The sequence below is a fragment of the Aethalodelphis obliquidens genome, unplaced genomic scaffold (genome assembly GCF_003676395.1).
Source record: "Aethalodelphis obliquidens isolate GAN/ISIS:26980383/991018 unplaced genomic scaffold, ASM367639v1 scaffold105, whole genome shotgun sequence".
Taxonomy (NCBI): Eukaryota; Metazoa; Chordata; class Mammalia; order Artiodactyla; family Delphinidae; genus Aethalodelphis; species Aethalodelphis obliquidens.
The window spans coordinates 1,994,766-2,021,684 of record NW_020838049.1 but is presented as its reverse complement, the minus strand read 5'-3'; the positions used below and the strand labels follow the sequence as shown (position 1 = coordinate 2,021,684).

The following is a 26,919-nucleotide window of genomic DNA, read 5'->3' as shown; positions in this document are numbered from 1 at the left end:
CTTAATGTTTTATCTTTAAAAATTATACTTTAAAAAAACTCATATATTTCATTTTCAGCACAGTATTTTTTATGTTTACTATATTGTTTGAATGATAAATTTTATCTAATAGTGTGTTAGTTATATTGTATAACATTATTTTTATACATTTTCACTGAATGCTTTGTAATGATTTAAAATTTTCATATTTGAAATGCAATAATTTAGTTTCACTGATTTTATTTTTAAAATTTTATATTGGATTATCATTGATTAACAATGTGTGTTAGTTTTGGGTGTACAGCAAAGTGATTCAGTTACACATATACATGTATCTATCCTTTTTCAAATTCTTTTCCCATTTAGGTTATTATAGAATATTGAGCAGAGTTCCCTGTGCTCTACAGTCGGTCCTTACTCATTATCTATTTATTTTTTATTTTTAATTTTTTTGGCTGTACTGCGTGGCTTGTAGGATCTTAATTTCCCGACCAGGGACTGAACCCACACCCTCAGCAGTGAAAGTGCAGAGTCCTAACCACTGGGAAACCAGGGAATTCTCTTGGTTATCCATTTTAAATATAGCAGTGTGTACATGTCAATTTCAAACTCCCAATCTATCCCTCCCCACTAGTTTCACAGATTTTTAAAAACAGAATTATATGAAAGAGTGATGCTGTCACTTTGCCCTGTTATTACAAACACTAAGGTGAACTAGAATCTCATCATTTCTGCCTAGTTTCCCTAGAGATACCCTAACCAGATGATCTTCCTTTCTTATACATCCTAAGCAGGTAGTAAAACAAAGTGTTTAGAATAAAAGACTTAGAAGTCCTTCATCTAAAAAGTACTAAACACTAAGAAAAATGTGTCCCTTTTACCGTTTCAGATGCACTAAAAGTACGGGTGGCAACTTCCAGATTTCTATCTTTTTTAGCGAATCCCGTCGAGTTCTGCAATGACTGCAGTAAAACCTGTTGTTATCTGTGAGTTTTTCTTCTTTGGAAAATAATCTAAGGCAATCCTAGAGGCAAAAACAAGTAGTAGATACTTGTTAATACTTTCAACACAGTATTCCTGAGCATCTATTCAATAAGTTACTCTGCCAGGCATGAGGAATACAACAGTAAACTATTACAAAACAGTTCCTGCCCCCACAAAGTTTATGATCTAGTGAGGGATGCAGACCCAGATGGGAGCTGACAGTGACAAAGAGTGTGGCGAGTGGTGGTGCTGCCAATGGTGGAGGGAAGAAGTCCTGCATGCCCTGAGAGCACTGAGGAACTTCTACCTGGTGGCTCGGAAGTTCTGACTAACAGGAAGCCAACACTAAAGGGTGTCAACAAGCTCTCTAAATCACACCGCTGTTGTCTGCAAAACACATTTATTTGACATACCCATGTAGAGCAAATTCCTATAAAACTGTTACCTAAATTAAAGTCAACATACAATTTTCCAAATTAACTTTTAAAACTTCTTCAATAAATACAAACTTTAAAAAACATTATTAACTCTAAAAGAATATTTTATAGGAAAATATCTTTTAAAAAGGAAAATTTCTTTTTAAAAATGCTGGTTTTTTCCTAATCTACAGAGGCCTAATTAAAACAAAATTTTTGTTTAAGTTTTAACCTGTAAAATGTTTATGGGGCAAACAAGAGAAATAAATTACTGAATAAAGTACACCTCTATGTGCATATGAACAGAATTTTTCTTCAACAAATCATTTTCTCTCAATCCTAAACTTACCTGTAATGTACATTTACTTGTAGATGCTAGTGGTAGAGACAGATACATGAACGCCTCAAATGTCCTAGACTTTCTGTGGCAGGTGAGGCACTGTACTGTGGATTTGAATTGACCCTGAAAAAGGGCAACAATGATAGATTCATTGAGCTGCTTGTGCTTCTGCCAAGCGTGTTCTGCAGCTTTAAAGTCATCGAGATGATCATTATTTTCTTCTTTATGTCTCTTCCGATTATCAGCCTGGAAATAAAATTTAGACTCTATATTAATATCTCAAAGTCAACATTTAAATATAAAATTGAAAGAGTATATTAAATACAAACACTCTGCAGATTCAGAAACACTTCTTGTTCTTTTCAGAAAGGAATTCTAATCTCATCAAGTGCTACAAAAAAATTCTAGCCAAGAAAACCTCCTAAAATACCAAAACCCACTTTATCAAAAGGATGTAACTTGTTGCAATTGCTCAACAAATTTTTATTTAAAGAGCTGAAAAGTCTGGTTTTGAAAAGACATTCCACATATAGCTGGGAGTTAGGACTACAACTAGACAGATGTTATTTTGCTGTCCTAGTCTCATGGATGGATACATTCTATCTATCTATCTACCTACCTACCTACCTACCTACCTTCACACACATATACACATATAGACACACACAACATACATATATTCACACACATATACATATATAAGTGTGTGTATCTATTTGTGTATGTCTGTGGTTGCTGGTAAGAAAGGTGACCCCAAAGGTTCTGAAAGAGGACAGCTTGGTGCTAAAAAGAAGCCACAGTACACAGACTAAGATGCCTCAGTAATAACTTTTCACATGAATCATTTGGTCATGTGGGTCGCAAACACAGCATCTCTGACAACTATTTTTACAAATTTACAACGTTTACAAACTTCTTGCAGTAATACAACCTGTTAACATTTTCATAAGTAAATACAAATTGCATATACTTCCTTTCAAATATTAGACCTATCAGTTATATTTGTTTTAAACTTCCATGCCATAGTACAGAGTCACTAGGTTTCAATAAATTAGCACCGAACAATCACCAACTATAATTTTAAATTGCTATAAAAATGAGTACAATGTTAAGCAACCCTAAGGGGCCTCTGCAACTTAGAAAAATTTCTTACTTTATTAAGATCTTCATGGAGACCATCCATTAGGAACAGAAGCAGTTCTTGTGAATCTTGCTGGCTGTATCCTGCAAACTGGTCATTGATCTTCCCAATAGTGATTTTAAAGTCTTTTGGACTGATATACCTGTACTGTCCTGTCCACAGGGCTTTCATGATTATGCCAAATTCTTCCGCCACTTCACCTTTATGCCCCAACAAATTTGACCTTTGCAAATAAAATTAAAGTTACAAAAAAGCAATACAGGAATTATAAAAAGCCAAGGTACAGTGGGTTCTTGACATCAATACTGTAATATGTGACCCTACACTACACTAAAATACTTATTCACAGGTTTATTACCAAATACCTATCTGAATCTTACTTTGATTACACCCCTCCAACTTGCTTTTTTGGCTGCCAGCCCTGCACGGTCTCCTATTCCTTATCAACAGGCTCCAGTTTAAGACAGTGTGGTTCCACCTTCTTGTACTGTTCCTTTCCTGTTGTCCTTTACCAATCAGAGGAGGCTTTTCTCTACACTGTTCTTTTTTTTTTTTTAAACATCTTTATTGGAGTATAATTGCTTTACAATGGTGTGTTAGTTTCTGCTGTATAACAAAGTGAATCAGCTATACGTATGCATATATCCCCCTCTTGCGTCTCCCTCCCACCCTACCTATCTCACCCCTCTAGGTGGTCACAAAGCACCGAGCTGATCTCCCTGTGCTATGCTGCTGCTTTCCACTAGCTATCTATTTACATTTGGTAGTGTATATATGTCCATGCCGCTCTCTCACTTCGTCCCAGCTTACCCTTCCCCCTCCCTGTGTCCTCAAGTCCATTCTCTGCATCTGCGTCTTTATTCCCGTCTTACCCCTAGGTTCTTCAGAACCATTTTTTTTTTTAGATTCCATATATATGTGTTAGCATACAGTATTTGTTTTTCTCTTTCTGACTTACTTCACTCTGTATGACAGTCTCTAGGTCTATCCACCTCACTACAAATAACTCAACTTCATTTCTTTTTATGGCTGAGTAATATTCCACTGTATATATGTGCCACATCTTCTTTATCCATTCATCTGTCGATGGACACTTAGGTTGCTTCCATGTCCTGGCAATTTCTACACTGTTCTTAAGAATATTTTCCTCTTTCCTAATTTGACATCTCTGGAACTGGCTGGTAAGGAAGCGTGGTTAGATCACCCTTTTAATACTGTACTGCAAAAAGTATGATATTTCTTTACCTATTAATATCATCCTGATAACAGTTGCGGTTGAAATAATCAGCCAGATGTGGAGTATTACATAGGCACTGCAGTATTGAGTTCATGTAACAAGTATTTCCTAAATTACGAAGTCCGGTGAGAGCTGGTCCAGATCCTCCAAAAACAGGATTGAGGTTCCGAATCTGAGAAGCAGAAAGCCTTGTGATCTCAGTTTTAGGGTAGCTTGTTGGCCTAAGGAAGAAAAAAGTGTACAAGATACTTTAAAATGCATAGCACCTGAGATGAAGGTTCACACTACAAAGGGCAGTAAACTCCAGCATCTGTACCAGTGTATTCAGTAATCTTGCAAATAGTTATTAAGTTAGCTCATAAGGTAATGGGTTTTACAGGACATTTAGTATCTAGGTTAACACTGGTTATATTCTGTGACCCTCCCATGAAACAAACACCTTTAACCTCTTATGTGAGTCCATCGTTTTTTACAGATACCCTGAGATAGATTCTCTGGCTTCTCATGAACAGGTAGAGTCTTCTAGTAGAGAAGGTTCTTTCAAACTTCTTTAAATGATCCCAGGAAATTTAGCATTACCATATGTTGTATTCAACCAGAATGCCAAACAAGGAATCAAAAAAAAAAAAAAAAAAGTGTATGTGTGTGTATATATATATATATGGTACTGTGGAGTATATTATCAAGCAGGCAGAGGTTATTTGGGTACTATAACCTAAAGTCTAGAGCTGTGCTGACAAATATGGTAGTAGCCACTAGCCACAGGTGGCTATATAAATTTAAGATAAAATTTAAAATTTAGCTTTTTAGTTACATTAGCCACAATTCAAAATAGCCACTACCATACTGGACAGCACAGATACAGAACATTTCTATCAACATGTCTATTGGACAGCACTAGACTAGAGAATGCCTCCAAGACTTTTGTTACTTAGTGTATTTGATGTATATGTGGAACTTCTAGAACTGCTACAGCATTAAGAAAACTCCTAATTGATAAGTCTTTCTTTTATTATTGATCCTAAGTATATTTCCACCTCTGAAAGGAATACTGAGAACAGATTATATTTCAACCACCTTTTCTTTACACATGGCTCAGGTGTATGCACTCATGTGCTATTTCTCTGTTCAACACAGATAAAAAAATACATGAACTGCATATGCTGTAGTTTTTAAAACTGTCAAATTAACAAACTTTCATAAGAATGATAATTCAAGAAGGAATTACACCTCACCAGCTTTAATAGTGAGCCCTAAAATCTATAACTAGATTTACCAATTTTACAAAATCTCCTCCAGGTAAGTCCTACCTGGCAGGGAAGGTTCTCATGAGGAAAATATATTAACTACTTTTTGCGGAGGTGATTCTGAAGAGGCCAAAAAGACAGCCTAGTTAGAATTCCTTAGCAATTAAGAGATTGTATTTAATAAATAGAAAAATCCATTTATTTTCACTTCCATCTATCCTACATCCCCCAAAAGTAATGATCAGAAGTGGTAAATAGAAGCTGATACACACTATAATGCTCATTACTTTAATACTATGTAAGTTTACTCCCACATTACTGGCTGAGTTAAAAAAAAAAAAGTTTGGAATTTAAGAGCTGCAACAAGACATACTCAATAATTCCATAAATTATGGTCCTCAAAAGGAGATTTAGGGATCACAGGAAGTTTATACAACACATCTAAGCAGTCTATGGCACACTGCCTTAAAACTTAACAAGGTGTATACTTTTATATCTACATGATTACATATGATAATCCTCTGTGATATATTTAAGTTAGCACTTGGGAGAAAAACCAAGGACATTTAATCCATTTATTTCTTTTTTCCTCTTTAGTAAATAAAGGCTGGGACAGCCATCCACAGAATTTTCTGACGCCCTGATGTTAATAAACTGATATGCTTAGAGTAAAAGTTTTCAAATACAGCAGATGATTCGTTTCTAGGAGTCAGGATAAACTTACTTGGTTTCCCGATTAACTGTTGGAGTTACTGCTGGTCTCCTCTTCTCTTCCTCTTGAATGGCTTGGGTTATATCTGGGGAGGAGTAGGAGCGCTTCAGCTTGGACGGTTCTCTATCCCGCTCGGCAGGAATCTGTGGCTTGGCTTTATGAGTTGGAGGGGTGGAAGGAGGTGCTGATGAAGGAGCCATTTCCGGTGGATACATATGAACAGTGTTGGTGGGCGAATGATAGTAACGAAAAGTTCCAGTGATAGGGTCAAGAAACTTACATGGGGAAAAACAAAGGTCAGAAAATGATGAACATCGAGAGAACAACAACAAAAATATCACTCAAAAGTATTTCACTGATGAATTTACTTCTGGATTAAAATTATTTGAATAAAATGGTGATAATCACTTCTATAATTAAACTTTCAAACAACTTTAGGTTTTAAAGTGATACAACTGTTTCTCAATGACAAATGCCAGGATGTTCATATACTGTAGCCATCATCCCAGATTGGATACTGAAAAATCTAACCCTGCTGTAATTAGGGAAATGAGTTATGTCCTTTATAATGAAGAAACAGAATCCACTCTGCATTAGAGAAGATGCAGAATAAACAAATACATGTTTTGGTTTTTAAAAAAACAGTGACCATGTAATTTATTTCTGTGCTAATTTTGAATTTTACCTTGGCCCAGCCTGAAGGCAGTCCTGGTACGATCCTCCCCATTTCTTCACTTCGTGCTCTTGTCAAAGGCTCTCGAGACTAAAGAAAAAAAAACAAAAAAGTAAAAGATTTTTAAATTACATTTTGCCATATACAAACTTAAGCTACTTGTACCAAAGAACCAAAAAGCCTTGTGTTGCTGCCCTTAATATTTTTTAAAACAAGTTCAAAGATGAAGAACTATACATGTTTTCTTTCTTTTTTTAAATAGATCTTTATTGGAGTATAATTGCTTCACAATACTGTGTTAGTTTCTGTTGCACAACAAAGCGAATCAGCCATATGTATACATGTCCCCATATCCCCCCTCCCATTCTCCCTATCCCACCCCTCTAGGTCATCCCAAAGCACCAAGCCAATCTCCCTGTGCTATATTGCTGCTTCCCACCACCCAACTATTTTACATATTTGGTAGTGTATATATGTCGATGCTACTTTCACTTCGCCCCAGCTTCCCCCTCCCACCCCAAGTCCTCAAGTCCATTCTCTATGTCTACCTCTTTATTCCTGCCCTGCAACTAGGTTCATCAGTACCATTTTTTCTTTTTTTAGATTCCATATATATGCATTAGATTACAGTATTTGCTTTTCTCTTTCTGACTTACTTCACTCCGTATGACAGACTCTAGGTCCATCCACCTCACGACAAATAACTCGATTTCATTTCTTTTTATGGCTGAGTAATATTCCATTTATATATGTTTTTTTAAAGTCCTAAAATTATCACAGCAAGGGGAAGGAGTGTGTGTGCACAAGCCTATAATAACACTGACTTTTAAAAGTTTCTCTAAAAAAACAAACACAGGCTTCCCTGGTGGCACAGTGGTTAAGAATCCACCTGCCAACGCAGGGGACACAGATTCGAGCCCTGGTCCGGGAAGATCCCACATGTTGCAGAGCAACTAAGCTTGTGTGCCACAACTATTGAGCCTGAGCTCTAGAGCCCGTGAGCCACAACTACTGAGTCCTTGTGCCACAACTACTGAAGCCTGCGTGCCCTAGAGCCTGTGCTCTGCAACAAGAGAAGCCACTTCAATGAGAAGCCCGCCCACCACAATGAAGAGTAGCCCCTGCTCTCTGCAACTCGAGAAAGCCCGTGCACAGCAACGAAGACCCAATGCAGCCAAAGAGAAAAAAATAAATTTATAAAAGAAGAAAAGAAAAAATAATAAATTGGACTTCATCAAAATAAACTCCCAAAACAAAAAAAAAATAGAAACACAAAGACAATTTCACTTCTAGGTGTCAACACAAAAGAAATGAAAATACATTTCCATACAAAGACACTTAGATGCAAATGTTAATAGCAGCATTATTGATAACAGCCCCAAAGCAGAAGCAATCCAATGTCCATCAAATGTGGTATATCCATAAAATGGAATACTACTCAGCAACAAAAGGAATAAACTACTGATACGTGGTACAATATAGATGAATGTCAAAAAATTACGGTAGGTGAAAGAAATATACAAAAGACTATACATATATTATTTGTATGAAATGCCTAGAAGAGGCAAATCTGTGGAGACAAAGATTAGATTCATGGTGCCTGGAATGGGGAGTGACTATAGCTGGGCACAGAGATCTTTTTGGGGTGATGGAAATGTCCTAAAATTGGATTGCATTAAAACTGTTTCACAACTCTGAACTGAAATCACTGAACTGTACATTAAAAATGGATTACTTTTATGGTATTCAAATTATACGTCAGGAAAACTCTTAAATAAAAACAAAGGCAAAGACATCTTATAAAAGGCCTAAATATTTTAAAAATTGTGATGAAATATAACATTTACCATCTTGAACATTTTTAAGTGTATAGGTAAGTGGCATTAAGTATATTCACACTGTTGTGCAACCACTCTCCAGAACTCTCTTCATCTTGCAAAACTAAAACTCTGTACCCATTTAAACAACTCCGAACTTCTCCCAACCCCTAGGTCCCTGGCAACCACCACTCTACTTCCTGTCTCTATGAATTTAACCATTCTAGGTACCCTATATAAATGGAATCAAAGAACATTTGTCCTCTTGTGACTGGTTTATTTCACTTAGCGTAATGTCATCAAGGTTCATCCATGTCAGAATTTCTTTTTTAAAAGCTGAATAATATTCCATTATATGTACATACCACATTTTTTATAGATTCATCTATCAGTGTATACTTGAGTTACTTCCATCCTTTGGCCATTATGAATAATACTCTATGAATATGGGTGTATAAGTTTCTCTTTGAGGGTCTGCTTTCAATTCTTTTGGGTATATAACCAGAAGTAGAATTGCTAGATCATACAATAAGGCCTAAGTATCTTTTAATTTCATAAAATGAATAGAACATATCATCATACTTTAAATAGGAAGATAAGGATCTATTCCCTTTAGCATATGAGTGGACCCATCATGCAAAAACAAGCAAAAAATGCTACCAAAGATAGCAAAGATACCCTCAGAGAGAAGATCTTAAGATGGAGGAGGATGATATGGTAGAGATAACCACATGGTTATAATCCATGTTTTCTTTTCCTATCCAATGAACTGTTGCTTACTTTATTTCTTTCAGTGCCTTCTGTATTCTCTCTAAAAGTTCCAGTCTTTAGAATTCCACTTTCTGGTTGTCCTTTAATCTTAACAGGCTATAAAATTATTAAAATCAGAAGTGAAACAAAACTTTAACTTTTCCCCAACAAAAACCTACCTATCACTAGCTAATACAAGCAAATCCATCAGACTGCAAATGTAAAAAGAGAGAAAAAAAAATGAGGCTCTGAAAAGTTTATTTGATTTTACTGTCAAATTAGACACTTAAAATTAAAGGTGGTGGGGCCCATGTGGGATTTCCTAACTCCAAAGGTAAAGAACTAAGAAACTTTGATGAATCAGTGGTGGGGAAGAGATGTCAATCACAGTGGATTATGACACACTGATTCATAATACATGGCCAAATATAGGATGTTAGGTCATTAGTGTACACACACCATGGCCTCTTGTGAACAATATCCTTTTATTTAAATCTCTTATGATTTTGGCTACCTTGAAAGTGGTAGTGATTTAAAATCATTAACGTATTAAACAGAATGAAGCGATTATAGAATTTCATACAGAGCAATATTCAGGAGTGATATAAAATTTATTTTATATCCTCTTAGAACTTCTCATAGATGCTTTAAGAAATTCTCTTTAATCTTATAGATTTTAAAAATAACTACAGTAAAGTAAAAACTTAAAAGTGTGATAACTTAAACAAAATTTATTCCAGAATAAATCACACATTTTGCCTACTTTTAAAAGGATCATACAATGAATGCAATCTTAACTTTTCCTTGTGTTACATTATAGGAAACATTAAAAAACTACATGTGATCATCTCAGGGCTATTTAGACTTGTATGCATATTTGGCACCTATACTAAGTGACCCCAGAAATACAAATGCTTTAAGTTCTTAAGACTACCTGCCTCTGGATAGAAGGTGGCTTTGGAATTTAACTGCATATGTGATTCACAGGCAACTTACTTAACCTCTAAGCTTCAATTTCATCTGTAAATTGAATTCCTCATAGAGTTATCATTAGGAGGAATAAGTAAGATTATGTATCAATAGTAGAAATACCTGGCATATACTAGCTACACAATGAATAATATTTAAATGGTAAGAGCTCCTAAGTTCTGATTCTTCTATGAATAAAGTTAGAGAATTTTAGAACATGAGCTTCATTTTCCTAACTTTGGATGTTTAGAAGGCTTTTGCATGGGACCTACATCTTTGATAATTAAAGTTACTAGGTTAAGTGTTCAGTGGATAAATGTGGCACTAATATGAATTGTTAATTTTGGTATATGCATAAACTGCTGCTTGAGAAGTATAGAAATTGATGTTCAATAAAGACAGTATTTCACCTCCAATTAGAATTCATTTTCACACTACCAAAAATATATTTCCATTTATATGAAATGTAAAAAGGGCTATAGCTGTTCTTACTATTATAAAAACTTATTTGTTAGAAGATGACATCATACTATACATAGAAAATCCTGAAGATGCCACCAAAAAACTACTAGAGCTCATCAATGAATTTGGTAAAGTTGCAGTATACAAAACTCATATACAGAAATCTGTTGCATTTGTATACACTAATAATGAACTACCAGAAAGAAATTAAGAAAACAATCCCATTTACAATTGCATCAAAAAGAATAAAATAGGGACTTCCCTGGTGGTCCAGTGATAAAGAATCCACCTTCCAATGCAGGGGATGTGGGTTCGATCCCTGGTCGGGGAACTAAGATCCCACGTGCCGCAGGGCAACTAAGCCTGCGTGTCACAACTACTGAGCTCACACACCTCAACGAGAGAGCCCGCATGGCACAAACTACAGAGCCCATGTGCTCTGGAGCCCACACACCACAACTACAGAGCCCTCATGCCCTGGAGCCCACATGCCATAACTAGAGAGAAGAAGCCCACACCACAACAAAAAGCCTGCGCTGCAACGAGAGATCCCACATGCTACAACTAATACCTGATGCAGCCAAAAAAAAATTTTTTTAAATAAAGAAAATAAATAAATATTAAAAAAGAATAAAATATATAGGAATAAATCTAACTAAGGAGGTAAAAGACCTGTACTTGGAAAACTGTAAGACACTGATGAAAGATAATTGAGGATGCCCCAAACAGATGAAAAGATAATACTGTGTTCATGGATTGGAAGAATTAATATTGTTAAAATGTCCATTCTACCCAAGGCAATCTACAGATTCAATGAAATCTCTATCAAAACACCAATGGTGCTCTCTATTGTCTTCTCTGCACTGGGAGCAGCTCTCCTGCCATGGCCCTTCAGCCCCTGAAAATGTACACGTGTGCCAAGTTCATTTCCATCCCCTCCTTGATCAGGAGAACCTCTCCACTAATGAGCCGATCACTGTCTGCAGTGGTGCTGAAACAACTGGAGATGCTGACAGATGAGAGCCACAGCAGCTTGGCAACCCCGAGTCCCCTGACCACCTCACTTATTCCTAGTCGCTGCTTCCAAACCAGTGCCATTTCGAGGGACACTGACACAGCAGCCAAGTTCACTGGAGCTGGGGCTGCCACAGTAGGGGTGGCTGGCTCTGGGGCTGGAATTGGGACTGTGTTTGGGAGCCTCATCATTGGTTATGCCAGGAACCCTTCTCTGAAGCAACAGCTCTTCTCCTACACCATTCTGGGCTTTGCCTCTTGGAAGCCATGGGACTCTTTTGCCTGATGGTGGCCTTTCTCATCCTCTTCACCATGTGAAGGGGCTGTTTCTACCTCCCATAGTTCTTTCTCCCGTGTCTTGTCTGCCCTGTATGTTCCTTTTCCTGTACCACCCCAGGCAGCCTGGGGAAAGGGGTTGGCTCACGGTTTGACAGAAGGAAGACAAATAAATACTGTATTAATAAGAAAAAAGATAAAAACAAAACAAAAAAGACACCAATGGCATTTTCCACAGAACTAGAACAAATAATCTAAAATGTTTACAGAAACACAGAAGACCCCAAATAGCCAAAGCAATCTTAGGAAAGAACAGAACTGGACGAATCATGCTCCCTGACTTCAACTACAAACCTACAGTCATCAAACCAGTATGGTACTGGCACAAAAACAGCCACACAGATCAATGGAACAGAACAGAGAGGCCAGAAATGAACCCACACTTACATGGTCAAATTAATCTATGACAAGGGAGGAAGAATATACAATGGGGAAAAGATAACCTCTTCAATAAATGGTGTTGTTGATGGATCAGGTCTTTGAGATACATAAGGAAGCAAGTAATTTTTTTCCACACTTCTTTTTATTGGACGAAATAATTCAAAGTATGTATGCATTATAAAGTTCAGCATTCAAAGAGCACTGACATTTTATTAATATTAAAAATAAGCCAGGAGTTCCCTGGTGGTCCAATGGTCAGGACTCCACGCTTTCACTGCAGTGGCCCTGGGTGCAATCCCTGGTCGGGGAACTAAGATCCCGAAAGCTGTGTGAAGCAGCCCCCCAAAAAACAAAACCAAAACCAAAGAAACAAACAAAAAAACCAAGAGAGAAGATGTAAAACAAACAAAAGAAACCCAAAAAACAAAACAAAAATGGTGTTGGAAAAACTGGACAGCTACATGCAGAAGAATCAAACTAGACTATTCTCCTATAACATGCACAAAAATAAATTCAAGATGGATTAAAGACTTAAATGTAAGACCTGAAACCATAAAACTTCTAGAAGAAAACACAGGCAGAACACTCTTTGACATTGGTCTTAGTAATATTTTTTTGCATATGTCTCCTCAGGCAAAGGAAACAAAAGCAAAAATAAACAAATTTTGACTAGATCAAATTAAAAAGCTTTTGCACAGAGAAGGAAACTAACAACAAAATGAAAAGGCCACCTACTGAATGGGAGAAGATACTTGCAAATGATAATATCTGATAAGGGGTTAATATCCAAATTATACAAAGAACTCAGACAGCTCAACATCAAAGAAACAAAAAACCTGATTTAAAAATGGGCAGAGGATCTGAATAGACATTTTTCTGAAGAACACATACAGATGGCCAACAGGCACATGAAAAGATGCTCAACATCACCAGTCATCAGGGAAATGCAAATCAAAACCACAATGAGATATTACCTCACACCTGTCAAAATGGCTATTATCAAAAAGACCACAAATAGCAAGTATTGGCGAGAACGTGGAGAAAAAGGAGCCTTACTACAACACTGTTGGTGGGAATGTAAATTGGTACAGTCGCTATGAAAAACAGTATGAAGATTCCTTAAAAACTGAAAAATAGAACTACCATATGATCCAGCAATTCCACTCCTGGTTATTTATCCAAAGAAACCAAAACCAGTAATTAGAAAAGATATATGTACCCCTATATTCATTGCAGCATTATTTATAATAGCCAAGATATGGAAGCAACCCAGGTGCCCATTAGTCAGCCATTAAAAAAAAAAAAAAGAATGAAATCTTGCCACTTGTGACAACATGGATGGACCTAGAGGGTAGTATGCTAAGTGAAATAAGTCAGCCCCAAAAAAGATAAAATATTATATGATTTCGCTTACATGTAGAAGCTAAAAAACAAATGAACAAACATAAAACAGAAACAGTTATAGATACAGAGAACAAACAGGTGGTTGCCATAGGGGAGGACAGTGTGGGGAGGAAAGAAATAGGTGAGGGAGATTAAGAGGTAACTTTCAGTTGCAAAATAAATGTCACAGGGATGAAATATATACAGTGTGGGGAATATAGTCAATAGCTATGTATCCTTGTATGGTGACATATCGTAACTAGACTTATTACGGTGATCATTTTGAAACGTATAGAAATACCAAATTGCTATGTTGTGTAACAGGAACTAACAGCGTTATAAATCATTTATACTTCAAAAACAAACAAACACATAGGAAAAAAGATCAGATTTGTGTTTATCGGAGGTGGGAGTAGGGGGAACTGGATGAAGGTAATTGTAAGGTACAAACTTCCAGTTATAAGGTAAGTAAGTACTGGGGATGTAATGTACGACATGACAAATATACTCAACACTGCTGTACATTACATATGAAAGATGTTAAGTAAGTAAATCCTAAGAGTTCTTATCACACAATTTTTTTTTTTACTGTTTCTTTAATTTTGTATCTCTATGAGATGATGGGTATTCATTAAATTTACTGTGATAATTATTTCATGATGTATGTAAGTCAAATCATTATGCTGTACATCTTAAACTTATACAGTGCTGTATGTCATTAATATCTCAATATAACTAGAAGGAAAAAAATAAAGTAGGATTAAAAAAACCCAAAACACTTATTTAGTTTAGTGTTCAAAAGGGAAAGGCATTGTTAATTGCGTAAGACAACAACAAGAGCAACAAAATAAAACAAAAAGGCAAAAAAGAAGCCCATGAAAAGCATACATGATATTATTAGGTTAAAAAAAAATCTCCAGGGGACTTCCCTGGTGGTCTAGTGGTTAGGATCTGGTGCTTTCACTGCTGTGGCCAGGTTCAATCTCTGGTCTGGGAACTGAGATCCTGAAAGCTGCACGGGGAAGCCAAAAAGAAAAAAGAAAAAAAAAAAATCTCCTCCAAAATTTTGAAAATCAATGTTGGGGAATAGCCAAGGGCAGAAAAAGGCAACATTAATGGGGTTATTGCAAAGATTATTGACTACATGAATCAACAAACAAAATGACATAGACCTGACAAAAAAAACATTATACACAAAGATAAATGTTGGTTCATTCAGATGTCACTGATTTTGGACATATTCTAAGCAGAGACAAACTTCATTATATAAATATTTGGCAGCAAATTCCTCCATTCGGAGATCGTATTATATTTCATTCTAGTCTTTTGATGATCATACATCAAGAATAAAAATAAAGAATGTAGAACTTCCCTGGTGGTGCAGTGGTTAAGAATCTGCCTGCCAATGCAAGGGACATGGGTTTAAGCCCTGGTCTGGGAAGATTCCACATGCCGTGGAGCAACTTAGCCCATGCGCCACAACTGCTGAGCCTGTGCTCTACAGCCCGTGAGCCACAACTACCGAGCCCATGCGCCACAACTACTGAAGCCCTTGCACCTAGAGCCCATGCTTCGCAACAAGAGAAGCCACCACAATGAGAAGCCCGAGCACTGCAACAAAGAGTAGCCCCTGCTCGCTGCAACTAGAGAAAAGCCCATGCGCAGCAACGAAGACCCAATGCAGCCAAAAATAAATAAATAAATTTAGTAAAATAAAATGAAGAACGTAGCTATTTATCTCAATTATCGAAAATATGTTGCATTTCATAGACACAAAAAGCAATTCCATTCCCAACCAATCAAATAACAGTAGGTAAGCAAATGTAGGTGGATCAGTACAAATCTATCATCTCCTAAGAAAATTACTTAAAATGCCTGCCCTGTTTATGGAATGCTACTGGTGTCATCTTTTTATATACATTTTTTAATTTATTTATATACATTTTATTACACTTAGTTGGCAACTTGTACTGTTTGTTTCTGCTTACCTTGCCTGAACTGGAATCTCCTGCCACAGAGGCATGGGGCACATCTCCTGTTGACTTTTTCTGCACTTCTGGGGTTGGACACCTTTTCCCCCTATCTTCCACAGATTTCTTAGCATCAGTAGTTTCATGTTCACTTTTACTTTGTCTTTTTACTCCTGTTATTTCTCTGCCCTTCTTTGCTGAGGTTTCTTTATCTTCTTTCTTGGCCTGTTCACTTTCTTTCTTTTCCATTTGTTCTTTTGCTTTTTGTTCCTTCTCTGTGATTTCATTTTCTTCAGCTTCTTGTTTCTTCCTGTCTTTTTGTTCTTCTTCTTCTTTCCTCAGTTTCTCTTTCTGTTCCTCTTGCTGCCTTTCTCTAAGTTCTTTTTCTTGTTTGTTTTTCTCCATTAGAAGAGCAGTTTCTGCATGAATACGAGCTTTTTCTTCATCTGTTAACATGGCAGTTGGAAGGGGAAATACCGGTTTTGTGGACCGATCAGGAACAACTTTTCCATTCTGAGGAGACTGTTGCTCATGATCTGTAATTTCAGATTTTATTCTATGATCTTCAGGCAATTTGACTGCCGGTTTTTTAGTACGATCAATCTATATCAACAAAAACAGAGAAAAACATACTTTTGTCAAAATCCAGGAACATGGTAACCTCAGTTCTTGATATCAAGTTGTGATAAAAGAACCATCACTGTGTGGAGACAACATCTACCAAAACATCTACTTGTAAATTATCCAATGTCAAGATTTCTCAGAAGGCACTTGGCACTTACGTCCTCTTGATTCCACACTTTCAATACACTGATATGTTCTGTACATGAAGAGTTCACTCTAAAACATAAAACCCAGACCTGGGCATACCTAATGTTCCATTTCTACATAACCAACTGCCTACTCAATATCTTCATGTGAGTGTCTCACATATACCACAAACCTAAAACGGACAAAACAGAATTCATGATTTCGCCCCACAAACACATGGGTGTGACCACTATGCAAATAGTTGCTCAAACCAGAAAATTTATTTCTCCACACTGTTACCAGAGTAATCATTTTAAAGCACAAATCCAACCACCTACTTAAAACCTTATTTTAAATAGCCACTCACTGTACTTAGATTACATCTAAAATCCTTGCCATGCCTGTGTGGTCTCACTTCTGCCTATCTCCCCAGTCTTATCTCATACTACTTGTTACACCAGCCATACTTACCTCCCTCCACTTAATTCCTCAAAGATGCCATGCTCCTTCCCAACTCAGGTCTTTACACCAGCTATTCATCTAGATAATCCCCACCACAACATTAGATCTTGGCTTAAATATCTCTTCCTTAAACACTTCCCTGATCCCTAAGACTAGCCACGTCCCCTGATATATGCCCTCATAATACCCTATTCTTTTCCCTCATAGTACTTACTGGGATTCTGATTAAATAACTATAATTGTCTGTTTAAAATCTTTCCTCCCTCTGAGCACATAAGCTCCAGGAGGGTAGAGATTGTGCCTGACACTTAGTAAATAAATGTTGCAGGGCAAATGAATAAAATATTCCATAACAACTTTCATAAGAGATAAGATACTAAAGACAAACTGAGTAATTATCTCAATTTAACAACATACTAACCATACAAAATTGTTAAAAGTGACCCTAACATCATTTCTTGAGAATGAAGTTTACTGAAACAAAAATGAGAATATCTGCCAGTAACAACCTGTGTAGTGTTCTTACAAAATGAACTATGTTTTTCCATTAGAAACACTACCATAGGAAGAAGGAATCATTCCTTTGCTCCTTACTTCTCTTTTTGCCTCTTCAGTAAAAATGAAACTATTCCCCGCCCCCTTTTCTAAATTTATTTGAGAATGAAGTGGAAGGACCACTATGAGAATGAGGTTAATAAAAGGTGAACAAGAACCAAAATAAATGTTTTCATCCATATTTTGGCAACAATCCATTTTCCACTCATATTAAAGGCATAGCTATGATCTTGTTACTTTCAAGTTTAAAATTCTTTTAAATGCTTTCCTTTCGCCTACAGGATAAAATTCCAAGAGATCCAAGTCTCTCCTGATGACTTCCGTCCACTTTTCCAATCTTATCTACTATCACACTCACCTGTCTCCAACTGAGAGCTGTGCCCAAGCATGTCAAAACTACTCACTGACCCCAGAACATGCTTTGTGCCTTCAGTCATACAATTTTCCACTTGTTTCTCAAATCCTATTCAATCCTTAAAACTCAGATAAAAATACTACCTCCTCCATGAAGACCCCCTGATGATACCCACTCTCAGTCAGAATTTCTCTCTTTGCTGTGTGCTCTAGTGACTATTAAAAACAGTTAGGATATTCTGCATTATGCTATGGTTGATTTTGTCCATGTCTCTCCTAAACATCAGACAGAATCCATGGATGACCCATATTTGTAAACCTTCATATTTTGTTTCATATAGGAAATCCTCAAAATGTGTTTGATAAATTGTACATATCTCGGAAAGTCACGAAGGGATTAGGGTGCAAATAACATGTTGATTAAGTTGAAAGGAAGTGCAATATCATAAGCTCTTTTTAAAATTTCTTTTTTTTTTTTTTTTTGGCGTTACGTGGGCCTCTCACTGTTGTGGCCTCTCCCGTTGCAGAGCACAGGTTTCCGATGCGCAGGCTCAGCGGCCATGGCTCACGGGCCTAGCCGCTCCACGGCATGTGGGATCTTCCCGGACCAGGGCACGAACCCGTGTCCCCTGCATCGGCAGGCAGACTCTCAACCACTGCGCCACCAGGGAAGCCCTTTTTAAAATTTCTTAAATTTCCATTTTAAGAATAATTTATTCAAATACTATTTAGTCTTAAGATTTAATCAGAAATATTAAAAGCAGGCCATAAAAAATGAAGAAATGAACCACTTCATTTTACAACAAAAAAATGACTAATTTTCTGCTCCACAAACCAGATGTCATCCACTTCAAATGTGAAATACTATTTAAATATACCTGAGGAAAAAAAATTAAAAGTAAATGCTAAAAAATCTTGTTGGAAAACACACAGGAAAGAATCAGTTAACCTTCCTTTAAGTAAAATCTAATGAAGAGAAAGATGCTACAAGTTTTTTATTGTAACATCTTTTTTTAAAAAATAAATTTATTTATTTTATTTTTGGCTGCGTTGGGTCTTCGTTTCTGCGTGCGCGCTTTCTCTAGTTGCGGTGAGTGGGGACTACTCTTCGTTGCGGTGCGCGGGCTTCTCATTGTGATGGCTTCTCTTGTTGGGAGCACAGGCTCTCGGCACGCGGGCTTCAGTAGTTGTGGCATGCGGGCTGAGTAGTTGTGGCTCGCGGGCTCTAGAGCACAGGCTCAGCAGTTGTGGTGCACGGGCTTAGTTGCTCCGTGACATGTGGGATCTTCCTGGACCAGGGCTCGAACCCGTGTCCCCTGCACTGGCAGGCAGATTCTTAATCACTGTGCCACCAGGAAAGCCCCCTATTGTAACATCTTTTATTTAAACTCTTTTAAATAATTATTGATAAAAAATGCCTGTTATTTATGTGTCAAATTCTAAGGAAATGGAACTAAAATACTATTTCAAAACCAAAATATTGACATCACATACCTATCATCTATAAGCCAAATTATTTGGGAAAATACTATGAATTAAATTATAATAAAAAACACCTGAAAGTGTTGTTCAACTTCACTGTGCTAATACTGTCTTTCATTAGTACTGCCTGTACTAAATGGACCCAGCTGGGTTTAAAATCCTTCCAATTAGTTATTCTAATATTGCTGTGGCAGTAAGACAATTACAATGAAAATTTTTTATAGCAAAAAAGGTACCAAAACATATAGATATTTCTCAATATTTTTCTTTCTAAAATACTGAAGGCATATATATGCTAGATACATATTTCTATACTATATATTTAATATAATATTAAAATAAAGAGACAAAAGTTAAAAGAAAATCAAGAACATACCTGTGGAACATTCTTTATAATAGGCACTGGCTGAATTATGGGTGAAACATCAGATTTAGAAGCAGCAATTGGTTCAACTGGAGTTGATATATTCAGTGGTCCCACTCTCTCATCTTGATTGTTTATCAATTCTGTGTTTTCATTGACTTCTGTAGGAGGTGTCATCTGGGCAGTAGGTTTAGAAGGAACTGATTCTTCCAGTGAGGGGTAAGTAAAATCCACTAAAATCCCCAAAAGAATAAAAATATTTTTAAAAGAAAAGCAAACCCCATAAACAGTACTTCATATCTCATGCATGTTATATGTGATAGTTAAATTTAAACTAAGAGGTGACAGCCACAACAGCCTTAAAGAATTAATAAACATTAACTTCCAGGATGGGGACATCTTGTATTTTTATGCCTAAAAGCGAACTGCTATCTGACAGGACAAATGCACACACAACCAAAAACATTACCCTGAGAACATAAATAAAGTTTATTTTACCGAAGCAATTTTAAACAAAAATTTTCACATACATACATGAGACAGACACCTCTTCATTCTTGCCTCGTGGGGGTGGAGTGACTTTAGCATTTGTTGTATACTGTGGATAACAAAGGAGCCAATTTTCATAGCCTCCTTCTAAAACCAAAGGCTCATTGTGCAGGACAGTTTTACTTTCCCACTATAAAATAAGGAAATAGTATGTTTAACATGGAGGCAGCCTCTTGACAGCTAAAAACACAACAAAACTGAATATTAAAATTGCTCTTAAAAGATTCATCTTCTAAATGATTAAAAAAAAGAGAGCTGAATTCAAAATTCAGCATTAAGTGAAACAAATGGATAGATCAGGTTTTTAAAACCACACAAGTAATCCATGATCTTAGAAGAAAAATAGGAAAACAAAATACAATAAAAATCTTCTATAACCTCATCACCCAGAGATACCACTTTAACATTTTAGAGTTTATTTTTAGTTTTCTACATAGATATACTTCTTTTTAAATTTTATTTTTATAAAACAATGAAACTTATGCTGCTTTTCTCTTATATGAGCATCTGTTATTAATAAAGAACTGTCTCATCATCTGTAATGAACAAATATTGTATTTTATACAGACATACACACACACACGCCAAAACTGAATCAATCATTTGAACAATTATTATTTTTCCTATTTAATTATAAACAATGGTGAGATAAAAACTAAAGATCCTCATACATGTACATACCCAATCAACTCCATTAGGGAAAATCCCCACAAGTGGAGCTGCTAAGCCAAGGGTCATGAACATTTTAAGGCTTTTAATGTATATTGCTAATCTCTGAAATGATCTTTTAAAAATATGTTTGTGTATTCTGTACAATAATTTCCTAGGAGAACTGTTGGCTTACAAGTTTGGTAGATGCCACCAAACTGCCCTTCAAAAAGACAATAACAATTTACACATTTACCAACAGTGTATGAGAATGCCCATTATAAGTCTTTATAATTTTTATCAAACTGGTGGACATAAAGTGGGTTGTTTTATTTTATTTTATTAATTAATTTATTTATTTTGGCTGTGTTGGATCTTCATTGCTGTGTGCTGGCTCTTCTCTAGTTGCGGCGAGCGGGGGCTACTCTTCGTTGCGGTGCGCGGGCTTCTCATTGCGGTGGCTTCTCTTGTCGTGGAGCACAGGCTCTAGGTGCGTGGGATTCAGTAGTTGTGGCACGTGGGCTCAGTAGTTGTGGCTCGTGGGCTGTAGAGCACAGGCTCAGTAGTTGTGGCGCATGGGCTTAGTTGCTCTGCGGCATGTGTGATCTTCCCAGACCAGGGCTTGAACCTGTGTCCCCTACGTTGGCAGGCAGATTCTTAACCACTGTGCCTCCAGGGAAGCACAGGTTGTTTTCATTAGTACTTATTTGTGAAGCTGAACATATTTTCATGTTTATTAACCCTTTATAGTCTATAGCTTAACTAATCTCATCTTTTGCTCATTTTTCTATAGAATTTGCTATTTTCTTGGTAAACAGTGAATGTACTCTGAATATTAAAGAAAATAGGTCTTTGTCATATTTGTTACAAATATTTTCCCTTAATTGACTTTTTACTTTATTTGTGGTGTTTTTAACACCGTCAAAAATATTAGCCTCTTGGTTCAGGATCAAGGTAATAAAAACACTTATCAGGGGCTTCCCTGGTGGTGCAGTGGTTGAGAATCTGCCTGCTAATGCAGGGGACACGGGTTCGAGCTCTGGTTCTGGGAAGATCCCACATGCCGCGGAGCAACTAGGCCCATGAGCCACAAGTACTGAGCCTGCACGTCTGGAGCCTGTGCTCCACAGCGAGAGAGGCTGCGATAGTGAGAGGCCCGCGCACCGCGATGAAGAGTGGCCCCCCACTTGCCACAACTAGAGAAAACCCTTGCACAGAAATGAAGACCCAACACAGCCAAAAATAAATAAATAAATTTAAAAATAAAACAAAAAAAAACTTATCAATGCTTTTTCCTAGTAGTTCATTGTTTGAATCAACATATTTATACCTTTTACCCACTTGGAATCTAGTGTGGTCTAAGAAATAAGGTAGGGATCCCCTTTCTTTTACTTGCTGATTAGCCAGCTGTCCTCAAACCAGTTATTTCAATCCATCTTTTCCTCACTGATCTGTTATGTCATCTTGATCATACACTAAACTTTCAGGTAACTTTATGAAGCTGCCACTTTTTTAGGTCAAATCCCCTACACACGAACCTTCAAGTTGCGAACTTTCAAAGATATAAATGTGCATTCCATCAAAGTCAGGAATGAGTGAACTTGCATCTTGCCCTCCGTCTCCTATTGCTGACGATTCTTCTGCTCTCCCATCTCCCACCTCCTCTCCCTGCTCCAGTCAGTAACTCTTCTTGCCTGTTCACTCGATGCCAGCCCCTGTATGCCAGCTGTTGTGTTATACTACTGTACTTTTCAAGGTACTGTACTGTAAGATTAAAAATGTTTTATTTTTTTGTGTTTGTTTTTTATGTAATACTTGTGTGAAAAGTATTATAAACCTAATACAGTACAGTACTATATAGCCAATTGTATTAGTTGGGTACCTAGGCCAACTTTGTTGGACTTACAAACAAATTGGACTTACGAACACGCTCTTGGAACGGAACTCGTTCGTATGTAGGGGACTTAACTGTAGTTGAATATTGGCAATCTCACATGTTGACCTGTATCTGGGTATATTTCTAGATTCCTTACTTTGAAGCATGATTTGTTTCAAGGCTTTTAAGATTACTCTCCTGGAGGGCAATGTTCCATCAATTGACCCTCCTACCAGAAGACTGAGTTTTATACTTACCCATGCTCACCAGCATTCAGTGCTATTATTGTTTAATAATTTAACGAATTAAACCGAGTATTATTTTTTATCTTTGTTAATTTGATCATGAAAGTGGCATTTACTGTTTCAATCTGCATTTCTCTGATTACTAGTCAAGTTGACATTTTTATGTTTTTGTCACTTGCATATCTTCTTCTGTTCACGTCTATCTGTGTCCACTGCTTATTTCAACATTTTATCTTAAGTAATTTTCTTATTTATTTGCAAAAGCTCTTCAGATTTCAGGTGTTCTAAATCACTGCCATATTTGTTGCAAACATTTTTTTTTGTCTTCTGCCTTCAAATCTGGTACTTTTTTGCACTCCTAAGTTTTTATTTTATTAAGTCAAATCTATCAATCTCTTTTTCCTTAGTGGCTTTTTCTTTGCCTTTATGTTTCATAACAAAAAATAACACTTTTTTCCAGACAATTTGTTTCGGAAAATTCGAATATCCTACTTTATAAAGATCAGTTTATTGTTATTAGGTGAGTCAAAACTGGTCTTTTAAATCTGAATTTTTTAAAAGTCTACAACCAAAGCATGTCGGATCTTCATGTCCTTAAGATAATCAACTAGTCGACATACCTTTCTAACAACCAGAGAAGGCTTGCAATTACAGTAAACTAACAAGGAAACTTGCTAACCTTGAAAAGTGCATCTTTCAGACTCCGCAGAGTTGTTCCAAGTTGTAAATCTTTTGCAGTACTAAACCAGTCAAGAAGTACCACATAATCCACATTCCCTCTCTTCTTCCACGTGTCTTTAGAATCATCTGGGAGGTTTGCTTCAATCCAACTAGCAGTGACTCTGAAATGTATTAACATTTGTATTGGGGCAAAAGTAGATGAGAGGTCCTAACATACTAATATAAGACACTGAGTTTTGTTCTTCAGTCTTTATCATACCATAGCAAACGTTTTTTTTGTTTGTTGTTTTTGTTTTTGTTTTTGGCCATGCTGCGGGGCTTATGGGATTTTAGTTCCCCGAACAGGGATCGAACCAGGGCCCTCATCAGTGACAGCTTGAAGTCCTAACCACTGGACTGCCAGGAAATTTCCCCATACCATAGCAAACTTTAAGACAGCTTCCTTTCTAAGGTCAGACTGTATGTTAAGATAGTATATAGCCTAAAGTGTTTAACACCTTTACCACTGCATAATATTGGAATATATTTTAGTAATTATTAAAGACTGAAATAAATAGACTCAGTTGACCCTTTATGTAAAAAAAAAAGGGCCAAAAATGAAAACACAGGAAGTCATCTGAGTATGTCTCAGCCAAATATAAATAAATGGTGGGGGGGGGGGCACGTGGGTAACACTGTTTATATTTCAGTTCTCTTATACCTATAGAGATAATTAATAGTTAACCAAATAACAAAATGCTTATTAACAAACACATACAGCATCTACTATGTGCCAGATGCTATTCTAAATGTTTTATTCTCATTGACTCTCACTAGATCCTCACTACACTCCTATAAAACAGGCATTATTATCCTCATTTTACAGATGAGGAAACAGGCCCAAAGAGGTTAAGTAACCTACCCAAGGTTACAGTTGCCAAGTGGAGCCAGAATTCAAATTCAGGCAACCTGGCTCACGTCTATGCTCTTAGCTGTTGTGCTGTGCTGCCTTCTACATCATCACCTGTGAACAATACCAACTCTACACTAAAGCATGCTGTTCACGTTCTCCTTCACTCACACAAAAGCTTAGGTTCTTACCTAAAGGCCTTCCCATGGCCCAATGCATGGCCCCTCTCTCCAGTCCTATTACTTCAACTTCCTCATCACTAGTTACTAACTTACTCCCCCTTTCTCCACTCCACCCTTGGCTCCCTTGTAATTCCTGGTTTATGCAAGTATGCACCTGCCTAATTACCTCTGCTCCTACTGTCCCCTCTGTCTGGAACCCTCTTCCCTCAGATAACTGCATCACTCATTTCCCTTATCTCAAGATTAGCTCAGGAATAACTTCTCCATGAAGGCTTCATGGATTAAAAATTTCAATGCTCACCCCAACACACACACTTGACATAACCATCTCCATAGCACTTATCAACAGCAGATACACATTTTAAGATTTATTGCCGGGGCTTCCCTGGTGGCACAGTGGTTCAGAGTCCGCCTGCCGATGCAGGGGACACGAGTTCGTGCCCCGGTCCGGGAAGATCCCACATGCCGCGGAGTGGCTGGGCCCGTGAGCCATGGCCACTGAGCCTGCACGTACGGAGCCTGTGCTCCGCAATGGGAGAGGCCACAACAGTGAGAGGCCCACGTACTGCGGAAAAAAAAAAGATTTATTACCTGTCTCACCTATCCCACCTCCCTGTTAAAATAGAAGCTCCATGAAGCAAAAATTTTTGTCTGTTCAATGATTTAGCCCCAGCACTTAGAACCACAGTAACTCAGCCCATAATAAGTGCTCAGTAAATATCTGCTGAATGATGGAATGAATAATACAGATTTGCTCCTCCAGGAACGGAACTCCATATTATTCCTAGCAAAGCACCTAGGTATTTCAGGTATTTAACTGGTGATATTGGCAAGCTGGGCAGAAACTTGTATTCTAAGTAAAACTAAATGGTTTAACTAATTGAAGGGGAAAAAATCCTGTTCCTATATAATAATGTTGGTTACTGTACCTTCTAGGAAATAAAGAAAAAAAAGAAATATAAAATACTGTTTCATGGGGCTTCCCTGGTGGCGCAGTGGTTGAGAGTCCGCCTGCCGATGCAGGTGACATGGGTTCATGCCCCTGTCCGGGAGGATCCCACATGCCGCGGAGCGGCTGGGCCCGTGAGCCATGGCCGCTGAGCCTGTGCGTCCGGAGCCTGTGCTCCGCAACGGGAGAGGCTACAACAGTGAGAGGCCCGCGTACCGCAAAAAATAAAAAAATTTAAAAAATACTGTTTCGTAATAAGTCTCACTTGATATGTAGAGATTAGAAGGATGCTTGGTCAACAAAGAATGAGAAAAATTGAAACATGATATTCTTAAGGACAATTTCTGACACTACGGATATACTTGCCTAAATCACTCTGTCTAAAAACTCAACATTAGTATTCTGCAGAATGCTAGTTTGGGAAACAATAATATCAGTCAGTACTCCCCAAACTTCAGTTTTTCATGTAACCCTTTCACAAGCTGCTGCAACTCTGCTCTACCTTGTCTACTGTGTAATGTTTTAATTTAATTATTTAACTGAAAGTGATCCTTTACTTAAATTTGTTTTAACAGGAAAATTTATATTCCTATATACATGGAAAATAGCATCATATCCAATAAATAAAGGATAATCCTAAAAGTAAATAAAACAGATCAGTAAATTATGCTATGTTCACATAATAGATCACCATATACCAATGAGAATAAATAAATTACAACTACACACAATAATATACATGACTCTCATAACATAAGGTTGTGTACAAGAAGCCACACATAAAAGACTTTAGACTGTATGGTTCCGTTTATATAAACTACAAAAACAAATCTATTCTGTTGGTGGTTCCCTTGGGTGGGTGGGGATAAGTGTAGCCACTGACAGGTGGCATAAGAGAGGCTTCTGCAATGATGGTAATGTTCTGTTTCTTGGTCCAGATGCTAGGTAAATGGATGCATTCAGTTTTTGAAAACTGACTGGGCTAAATACTGAGGATACGAGTGATTTTGTGTGTATATTATGCTGTATTAAAATTTTAAAACAGACAATGAAAAACTAGTAATATAGTATTCACCATCAGCTAGCTGAAGATACTGTTGCCTACAGTGAGCTCTGAGGCCT

At 37.1% G+C, this 26,919-nt stretch overlaps 1 protein-coding gene and 1 pseudogene across 4 annotated transcripts in view; one reads left to right on the top strand and one right to left on the bottom strand.

The window, feature by feature from the left end:
* Positions 1 to 26,919, bottom strand: part of USP8 (ubiquitin specific peptidase 8) — a 101,076-nt gene that overhangs the window by 5,050 nt on the left and 69,107 nt on the right. For all 3 annotated transcript variants that reach the window (XM_027096657.1, XM_027096655.1, XM_027096656.1), the window contains 10 exons: positions 23,776 to 23,938; positions 20,313 to 20,457; positions 19,791 to 20,011; positions 15,830 to 16,414; positions 6,742 to 6,819; positions 6,069 to 6,331; positions 4,106 to 4,318; positions 2,873 to 3,083; positions 1,729 to 1,965; positions 861 to 1,003 (listed from right to left, as the gene is read on the bottom strand). In XM_027096657.1, coding sequence (XP_026952458.1) covers positions 861 to 1,003; positions 1,729 to 1,965; positions 2,873 to 3,083; positions 4,106 to 4,318; positions 6,069 to 6,331; positions 6,742 to 6,819; positions 15,830 to 16,414; positions 19,791 to 20,011; positions 20,313 to 20,457; positions 23,776 to 23,938 — 2,259 coding nt within the window. The remainder of the gene's footprint in view (positions 1 to 860; positions 1,004 to 1,728; positions 1,966 to 2,872; positions 3,084 to 4,105; positions 4,319 to 6,068; positions 6,332 to 6,741; positions 6,820 to 15,829; positions 16,415 to 19,790; positions 20,012 to 20,312; positions 20,458 to 23,775; positions 23,939 to 26,919) is intronic.
* LOC113614817 (ATP synthase F(0) complex subunit C2, mitochondrial pseudogene) lies at positions 11,465 to 12,202 on the top strand (annotated as a pseudogene). Its single transcript, XR_003430738.1, has one exon. The product of XR_003430738.1 is annotated as an ATP synthase F(0) complex subunit C2, mitochondrial pseudogene (transcript).